The sequence below is a fragment of the Bison bison genome, unplaced genomic scaffold (genome assembly GCF_000754665.1).
Source record: "Bison bison bison isolate TAMUID 2011002044 unplaced genomic scaffold, Bison_UMD1.0 scf7180017864270, whole genome shotgun sequence".
Lineage (NCBI taxonomy): Eukaryota > Metazoa > Chordata > Mammalia > Artiodactyla > Bovidae > Bison > Bison bison.
In genome coordinates, this window is record NW_011494842.1 from 6,282,315 (window position 1) to 6,292,113 (window position 9,799).

General features: G+C 58.6%; 1 protein-coding gene across 1 annotated transcript in view; it reads right to left on the bottom strand.

Moving 5' to 3' along the window:
• GRM4 (glutamate receptor, metabotropic 4) overlaps positions 1–9,799 on the bottom strand; it is a 103,858-nt gene that overhangs the window by 53,240 nt on the left and 40,819 nt on the right. Inside the window, exons 3-4 of the mRNA XM_010848719.1 lie at positions 4,510–4,536; positions 3,184–3,209 (exon numbers count right to left, since the gene is read on the bottom strand). Coding sequence (XP_010847021.1) covers positions 3,184–3,209; positions 4,510–4,536 — 53 coding nt within the window. The remainder of the gene's footprint in view (positions 1–3,183; positions 3,210–4,509; positions 4,537–9,799) is intronic.

Sequence of the window (9,799 nt, forward strand, 5' to 3'; positions counted from 1 at the left end):
CTGCTCCCGCCCCCCCGCCCCACTCCTTCCCTGGTCCTGAGAGAACCTCTGGCCTGTGTGTGTTGAGGGGGTGGGGTCATCCTCTGAGGTCCGTCCATCTGACTGACCCAGCAGTGCTTCCCGGGAGAAGCTGGATGAGACATCATCGAAAGGACGGCCCCTCCCTCCTTCCTTCCCTTGGGCTCTGGAGTCACACAGACCTGTAAAAGCTCTGCCTCTGACACACTGCGAAGGCCAGCCTGCAGGCAGCCTAGGCCTCAGCCACTTCCTCAATAAAATAGGGACAATTCTCAGGGCGCCTGTGTAGGGGCTGGGGCCAGGGCCCAGCAGCTGCAGTAGTTAATGAAATGCTCCCTGGAAAATTGCATATTAAAACACAAGGAGGTCCAGCAGGCTTCACACAGGCCGGGAGAGGCAGAGCCTGGGGCTCAGAGGCTCTGGGAAGAGGGCGGGGTGGATGACACAGGATAACAAGGGGGAAAAGTAGCTGCAGACATCCCTCCGTGTGTCCACGACAGGCACGTGCCCACTGAAGAAGGTGCGCAGCCCCTGCCTGGTCTCACAAAGAACTGGAAAGCTCAGGGAGGGGCAGTGACTTGTCTAAGGTCACACAGGAGTAGGGGGTGACGCTGAGACCAGAGCCCTCCTGGGACACTCAGCAGCCCCTGAAGAAGGAGCCTTGGGACAGGAGGGAAGGAAGCCATGAGCTCACAGTGTCCCGGGGCTGCAGAGAAATGGGGGCTAGGGCTTGCTTTGATGCCACCCCTAAGAAGCCCAGAGTAGGGGGCTGGGAGTTAACTGGGACCTCAGATAGGAAAACAGGCTCAACCTCAGTAGTCAGCAAGGAGGTCAAGAGGGCTTTCTGGAAGTCAAGGCCCAAACTGGGTCAGTTGAGTTCAGTTCAGTCACTCAGTCGTGTCTGACTCTTTGCAACCTCATGAATCGCAGCACGCCAGGCCTCCCTGTCCATCACCAACTCCCGGAGTTCACTCACACTCATGTCCATCAAGTCAGAGATGCCATCCAGCCATCTCATCCTCTGTCATCCCCTTTTCCTCCTGCCCCCAATCCCTCCCGCATCAGTATTTTCCAATGAGTCAACTCTTCACATGAGGTGGCCAAAGTACTGGAGTTTCAGCTTTAGCATCATTCCTTCCAAAGAACTCCCAGGGCTGATCTCCTTCAGAATGGACTGGTTGGATCTCCTTGCAGTCCAAGGGACTCTCAAGAGTCTTCTCCAACACCACAGTTCAAAAGCATCAATTCTGGGTGGGGGCAGGGAAAAGTCAACGCCTTTGCCACCTGCTCTTTAACAAAGGGGAAAATGTCAGGAGGGATCCCTAAACATGGGAGCCTGGGAGGACAGAACCCAGTGTGCTCCCAGTGCAGAGGCTCAGAGAAAGGGAGGAGGAAGAAACAAGGGCAGGAAATGAACTCAAAGACAGTGGGGTTCAAACCAGGCTGAGAGATTCACTTGTCAAAAGGCTCAGAGGTAACACAACCAAAGAGGCCAAATGAGCTGAGGAAACAGGTGCTGTGTGTGTGGCTACCCTGTGGGCTCAGGTCTGGGCCCAAGAACACAGGCAGAGTGGAAGCCAGAGGCCAACCCGGTGATACCCAGACCCCCATGTGGTGAGGATGGAAAAACCAAGAGAGGTGGAGGAGGCCCACACTGGGGGTCTCCTCTGCAGCATCACCCTCACAGGGGATGAAGCTGAGGCTCAGAGACGTACACAGCCACCCAAAGGCAGGGCCAGGACTCGAACCTGGACCTGCACCGCAATCCCCACTCCAGGGAATAATCGCAACGGCGGCAACTCCAGCAGCTCAGTGCTCAGTGCTCAGTTCGAGGCCCCAATGGCACCGGCGCTTTACGCACATTAACTCATTTAATGCTCATGGCGAGCCAGAAGGGAAGTGCTGTTAACTTTCCCGTTGAATGAGGTGGAAATTGAGGCCCAGAGCCCCTAAGTGACTGCTCAAGGTGGCACGGTTCATGGTGGCTCTTAAGCCCCCCACCCTACCGCACCATCTGGGGAAGATGGCATGAAGAAGGCCGAAGCCACGAAGGGGCTGCAACCAGCGAAGGGAAACGTTAGACCCAGAAGTAATCTTCAAACGTTCCACAGAAAAGGCCAGTGAAAGAAAAAGTTGCTTCCTGTCAAGGGACAGGGAGGCCTGGCGTGCTGCAGTCCATGGGGTCGCAAAGAGTTGGACACGACTGAGTGAATAAACTGAACTGTCCAAGAGGGAAGGGGTGCAAAGTCGGAGCGAAAAGGGCTCGGCATCTACCATCTCCTTCCTCCTGCCAATCCCATCAAGGTTAGAGGCGAACTCGGGTGGGAGCATGTCCCCGTCATGATAAGTCAGGGCAAACACATCAGAGATGAGTCAGAGAGAGAGAGGAGAGGTGGCTTGGTGACACCCAACCCACAGGACTCACAAAATCAAGAGGTGCCAGCCTCGCACCAAAGGCCAGAGGGCAGAGAAATTAAAGCGGACAGGCTAAGTCCCCACGGCAGCCAGACAGCTCAGGGTTTATCCTCATAGCAGGACAGAGACTGACGTGGCCATCATACAGCAGTCACACTGGTGCCAGCACCTTGCCAATCTCCCAGGAGGCCAGGAGACACAGCTGGCACATGGGAGCCCACGTGGCTCAGAGCAGGGTGCCCAAGCCAAGTCCACTTAACTTCCAGCCACAGTATGGTGACGGGCAGGAGACACAACTGGTCTCAGGTTTGGGGCAACCTGGTTGATAAGCTAGAATGGTGGGAACTGGCTCCAAAGAAGGGCCCGCCCCACTCCCACATCCTTGGAAAATGCATGGTCAGTGGGCAGGGGACGCTGGGCCCCAGCTGCAGGTCCCTGGGTGGCGAGGCTGAGTTCTACCCCCAGGAAGATGCTACCAGCCATCATATACACCAACCCAAAAAGCCAGTGGCAGGACCCCTCCCTGCCTCCGGCTCCCCCCAACCTCGGCTAATCTCAACCACGTTTCACCTGACTGATAGTGAGAAGGTCACATGCTCCAGGCTCTGTCTCCGTGCAATTGGCCCCAATCCATGAACCAAAAGACCAAGCCCAAAGTGCCCCCATGATGAGCCTTTACTTACAAGAAGGATGCCTGGAGCCAGAGACCTTGGACTAGGGGAACCCAGCCTGCCGGCTGTCAGAGCCAACCCTGCAGGTGAGCTGACACACCACTCCTGTCACAGATGAGAGACGGAGGCCCCGGAAGGGCAGTGACCTGCCTGAGAGCACAGGGCTGCTCTTCTGTTCATTCTACAAACATCTGCGGAGGCCCCGCCATGTGTGAGGGAGGGCAAGGCGCACACAGCCAAGGAGGGAGGGGTCCTACCCTTCCCCGGCCTCAAGGGGCCCAGCCAAGTAGGAGAAATTCAGCAGGCACTGGGGCAGGGGTGACTGGGGTTCCCAGGAGGCCAATCCCAGGGGAAGATCACAGGCCTGCGTGGGTCAGCAAGTCTGCAGGGAACCTTGGCTCAGAGCCGCCACGATGGGCAGAGAAGATTCCCCAGGGCCCTAAGGAATTTGGACATGGCAAGTGGACACACCAACTCCAAGGGCCAAAAAAATTATTAAAGGCAAGGTTGGCCTGAAAGAAACTGCTCAGCTCTGCCTCACATGGGTCCCCATTCCACGGCCACTAGGACCAGGCCAGGCCCCTCACTGGGGTCCCATCTGCCTGCTCTCTCCTCCTCCAGGTCCCTGCTCACGCTGTTCCCCCACCTGGCACACCCCCTCCTTCCTCCCCACTTATCCAAGCGTGCGAGACCCCTGCGGCCCTGGAATTTATCTCTTCACCGCCACACACGCATCATCACATCCCTTCATTCACTTATTCAACCAGAGTCTCCCCGGCCCCTCCTGCAGGAGGGCACGGTGCCAGGTCTGACTGGGCACTGCTCTTCCCACGCCCGCTGGGAGCTGGCAGGACCCACAGCCTCGCTCCTTTCCTTGCACGGGGGCTGAGTACCCAGCGGATGTGAAATAGATCCGTGAAGTCCAGGCCAGCGGGGAGACTCGAGCAGGGTCTGGAAGGCTGAGTCTTCCTATTCCTGTCCTCCGGGGAAGGCATCAGGCCATGATGAAGCATCCCAAGGCAGGCGCTGCAGTGGGAAGGATTTCTGTCCTCGGAGGGTCAGGATAGGGTTGGGGGTAGCTGGAGCGCAGAGGGGAGGAGAGGGTCCCAGGGCAGCCTGACCCCAGAAGCCTGTGCTCTGTCAGCCTCCATCTGCCTTTCTGTGGACTGGGAGAGCAACCTTTCAGGCCTGGATAGGAAGAAGGGCTTACGAAGGGAGTAGCTGGCTGAATTTCGCGATCAATCACCCATCCCACCAACATTTACTAAGTGAATGCTGTGCCAGGGACTGTGCTAGACGCTGGGGAGGCACCAGAGAACAAAACAGGCAAAAAAAAAAGCTCTGCTGACACAGACCATAAACAAATAAAAGTGTACTTGTCAAGTGCTATCAAGAAAAACGGGACTTCCCTGGTGATCCAGTGGTTGAGAGTCTGGCTTGCAATGCAGGGGACGTGGGTTCAATCCCCGGTCAGGGAACCAGGATCCCACATGCTGCAGGGCAGCTAAGCCCGTGAGCCAAAACCAGAGTCCATGCTTCACAACTAAAGATCTCCCATGACACAGTGAAGATCCCGCGTGCCAGGACTAAGACCCAACACAGGCAAATGAAAGAAAGAAAGAAAGAAGACAAAGACTGAGTCTTTAAGAAAAAAACAAAACTGGAGCAGGAAAGAGGGAACAGAGTTTTGAGCTGGGGACACGCTGGGACACAGAGGCCCCTCTGAAGCGTGCAGCTGAGAAGGCAGCCAAGTGCCCTGAGGAGGAGGACACCTCGACCACCGGGGACAGAGCTTTCCGGGCCGAGGGAGCAGCCAGTGCAAAGGCCCTGAGGCCAGCTTGTGCCTGGAGTGTCAGAGGGGCCGGGAGGAGGCTGCTGTGACTGCAGCAGAGACTGGAAGTAGAGCGGAAGGAGACAAGGTCTGGGGGGGGTGGGCGGTGGTGGCGTGGTGGGCAGCAGAAAGGGGAGCAGGCACTTCCAGTGGCCTCCCCTTTGGGGGTTCTGGATCTTGGGGGTGCCCTGGGGCAAACCTCCTCTCTACTCTCCCAGAAAAATGAGCAGCACCAGGTCCCCCCAGCCCCCAGGCAGCACAGCTCTTTCCAGGTGGCCGAGCTCTTCCCTTAGCCCCCCAGACCCTCTGTTTACAGCCTGAGAAGCTGAGTCTAGAGATGTCGCAGAGCCAGAGGGAAGAGGTGCCCCAGCCCTGGGACTCCAGCTGCCAGCCCTGCCAGCCAGCCGCGCGGACAGGGGCCATCTAAATGCAGGTCCGACGCTCCGCCCGGGGAGCTGGAGCTGGGGGTCAGAGCAGTAACAGCTTGACGCACCCGCATCTCTGGAATACCAATGGGGGACACGGGGACACAGCAGGGAGCCGAGGCTTTAGAATTTTCCACCATGCAAGGGACAAGGTATCCTCCTAAGGCCCCCACGCCTCCTCCTGCCACACTCAGGAAAGCCATCTCCTTTCCACTGTAGGAGCACAGGCCTAGATGTGCCCAGGGAGCAGGAATCACTCGCTGGAGTACCAGGCTCCCCAGGGGACCCCATGGAGAGGCTCCTGCTGAGAGCTGACCTGTGTCCCCCTTGTCCCATGCACCAGAGATAGGGAGGCCAGGCTGGATTCATTCCCCTCCTGCTACCCACCAGCTGTGTAGCCTCAGGAGAGTCACTTAACCTCTCTGAGCCTCAGTATGGCCCTCCATAGAATGGAGTTGTCCTGAAAGATAAATGAGCTATGAAGCCCATAAAACAGGGTCTGGTTCACAGTGGGGCTTTGTACATGTCACCTACTGATCACCCCCTCACCTGTCACCCACACAGGAGCCCTGGGCTCTGACACTCAACTTCCCCGTGACCTTAGACAGGCTCCTCGACTTTCCTGAGCCTCGGTTGTCCTCATCTGTGAAATGGAGCACCAGCACAAGTAAACAGGCTCACACAGGCCCCTGCAGATACAGAAAAGCTGTGGGGGCACAGAGGTTTACACTCCAGAGCCCACCGCCTTGGAGCACCAGGGACAGAGGTGCGGGGCACCGAGGGCGGGGCCCCCCCGCCACCCCCTCTAGCCTGCGTCCCCCTCCGGGGTGACTCACACGGTCTCTGCATACCTCATCCCAGGACTGGTTGTTGCCACTCAACTCACCCTCAGGCAGCCTCCACCTGGCAGAGAGGGGGGAGTCCTGAAGTGAGAAGGGCTTCACCCCGCACACAGAGGGGGCACCCACCCACACCTCACACAGGGCCTGCTATCAGGGCAGGCCCGCCGGGCACAAGCCCAGAGATCACTTAGTGTACCACACACACACACACACACACGTCCTGCCCTGGCTGCCTCGGGGCTCGTTCTGCTGCCCTCTCGCCACCAGACCAGCTCTCCTTCAGGAACCAGGCTGGCTGGGCTCCCGTGGTCTTATCCCTCGTCCTGTCCCTGGACACGGCCTGCAGCCCCGCGCAGGGCCCAGCATGGCCCCCTCAGGCCTTCCAACACTCCCAGGCCTCCCCCGGAATGCCCAGCACCAGGGAGGACCCCTGATGATAACCCTCCGATGTGAGCTCCTGAGTGCCCGTCTCCATGGGCCAGGAGCACATTTAATTCTGATAACCGGCTTTATCCCATTTTGCAGATGAGGAAATCAAAACCAAGAGCTGCTGATCGTGTGGTCAGTGAGTGGCCTAGGTGGAGCCCAGGTCTGCCTGTTACGGCTGCTCTCCCAATCACACGCCGCTACCGCCGTGTGGGGGAGGCAGATAGCCTGGGGTGGGGGCACCAGATCTGACAGCCTGGCTCCAAGTTGCCCCCAGCACCTCGCTGTATGAGCCTAGGCAAGCACCTCACCCCTCTGAGCCTTGGCGTCCTCACCTGCGAAAGAGGACAAAACACCAGGCCCACAAGGCTGTCACCAGGATCCGTGCAACGAGTGTGCCTGCCACAGGGCACTGGCTGGCTCAGGGCAGAGTCCTCACGACAGTGACTGGGGCAGGAGGGCACTTTGATGGAGACCAGGAAGTGTGGCATCGGGGCTTTCTCCAAGGCCTCTGCCAAAGGCCCCATCAGGGCTGGGTGCTGGCTCCAAACCCAGCTCCTCCATATTCTGGCTATGTGGTCTTGGCAAAGCCACCTACCCTCTCTGGCCTCAGTTTTCTCATCTATGAAATGGGCATAATTATGCTCCCTGCAGGACCCAGAGCCCAGCACACGGTCGGCGCCCAGGGCTTGCTGGCCCAGCTCCAGCCAGCACCCTCAGCCCGCTCCACCACTCCACTCTCTGGTGCGCCTCTGAGCAACTCAAAGATGATTTATACTTCAGAGGACAAATCAATACAATATACAGCCAGAGACATCTTTAATCTCTCACAGGGATTAGGCTACAAGGTACAGTGGCCCCTTTCTGCTGGCCGCTCAATTCTGATTTCAAGTTGGGCTGCTGAAGCGTGGCTTTTTCTCCCCTTTTCTTTTCATTCGCTAAAGACAGTTCTCCAAATCAAATTTCATTTGGCAGGCAGGGCAGAGAGACCCACTGGAGCTGCGGGGGTCTGTGGACGCAGGAGGTCCGGCCCGGTGGGAAGCCAGATCTTTGGTGACGGGATAGAGTGCAGGGGGCAGGGGGCACTGTGAAGGCGCAGCTGTGGTCCTGAGCTCTTATTTTTCTAAAAGTCCTTTACAAAATCTTAAGCAGACTTTCTATTTTCTAGAAAGTACTCAACGCTTGATTAGATGCTCACAGAAACTTCAGACAATAGCCTTAGCTTCAGCTAAAACCCAATGCCCAGACCTCACCCCAATCCCAAGCCTCTCCTACAACAGCACGTGTCCCTCCAGGCCGAAGGTGTGTGTATGCATGTGTGTGACTGTCATACCCCACCCCTGCACAGGGCTGGTCCACACGGGGCTCAGTTTATGCCGCTGGGAAATGGGCAGAAGACAGAGTGACAAAAATACGACACAGTTAAAGCCTGTTAAGTCCTGAGCCGCTCTCCCGGGTTCACATCCTTTCTCCACCTCCAGCTTGCCCTGTGACCTGTCGCCAGTTATTATGTGGTCTCTGTCTCTCTGCGCCTCAGCTTTCTCCCCTGTGCAATGGGGGTACCTACTTTACCAGGTAGGGTGGATGACTCAGGACGCTGGGTATAAATGGGGGCTCAGCATGTGCAGGGGCATAGAGAGGGCCATGTGAGTCCAGGGGTTGTCTTCCCGGTCCCTCTGGACACTAAGATTCTGGACCTCTGTCCCTCCCCTGTCCAGCACCTCTGTCCCCAAATCTGACCAAGGCTGCAGCTGAAACAGCCCGTGGGCTTGCTTGGGAAGGGATTTAAGCCATCAAGGAGGAGAGGAGCCTGCCGGGGAGGATGGATGGAGCCAGGGCGGAGAGGAGCCCAAGTCTAAGCAAAGGAACCAAGGACTGGCGGGCCCTCAGAGGGAGGGGCTGGGGACTGGGGTCTGATGTTGCCCAGCCTGCCTGCAGGTGGGAGTGGGCTCTGTCCACCCCAGCTTCCTGCTGTGGGAGCCCAGCTGCTGGAGCGGAGGGCGGGGGCGCAGGGGGCCCGGAGCCACAGCCATCCGTCAGCCCTGCCCCACTTCCACCACCCTGCCGCCCTCTCCGCCAGGTTACAACCACCCGTGGGCTTCGGCTGTACAATTAAAGGGGCTTATCCGAGATTTATAGCAGGATTATACCCGCAGGGTGTTACCGACGCCCGCCTCTGGACACTCTGCGGTCCTTAGGAGAAGCAATTAGAGTCCTGGGGTTATCCGGGTATAAATATACAGACGCCATCCCCAAGGTCGAGGGCTCCACAGCGAGCTATTTAGTGACAGGGCCTTGGGAGAGGAGGCGGAGGGGCTCCCTCTGCGGGGGTGAGGGGTGTCTACCAGGAGGGGAGGGGGCCCTTCCTGCTTTCCTCCACGCCCCACGCATGAAGGGAGCCGTCCCTCTAGCCCACTCCCCTGAGTCAGCCAACCCAGCGGGAGCCCCCAACCCAGGGGCCAGTCTGCTGCCCTGGACGCACCCCCCACCGCTGCCCCACATGGCTGCCCTCCCCGGCAGGGCCATCGGAAAGGCCGGCTCAGAGGTCCAAGTGTGGGCCTGCCGGAGCTAACCCTGTCTTAGCCCCTCATTACTCGCTGATAACTAAAACCTTTATCACTTTGAGGATAGCAATTTGGGAGGGCAGAGAGTTCCGTGGGGGAAGGGGGGCTGGCGGTAAGTGGGGAGGATCCGAGGACAGCAAGCCACTGTCCCATCCTCCCCCTAGATGCCACCCACTGAGGCCACACAGCCCCACCCGCAGCACCTGCCTCTCACCTGAGCAGATGGCTCAGTTGTAATGAGTCGTCTGAATTCTCAGTCCTGCGAACAAACCCTTGCTCCCAGGATGGCCCTGGCTCCTGGGTCCCTGAGACCCCCATGAACAAGGGCCCCTCCATACCCATCTCCTTCCCCTCCTCTCTGCCCAAGAACAGGGTCCCGTGCCCGGAATACAGACGGTTCCTCCATCTGCCTGGCCGTGTCCACAGGAGCCATTCGTGCCCACCCCCCACCTCCAGGAGCCACCCAGCCGCCCGCCCACGAGGCCACAGGCTCAGGCCCAGGAAGGGGGCCCCGGGACAGGAGAGCACACGGCAGGAACCGGAGCAGCCTCCGCGGGGACAGCCCCGCCCCAGCCCTGAGCGGGAGCCCGCGGGCAAACTCACCATC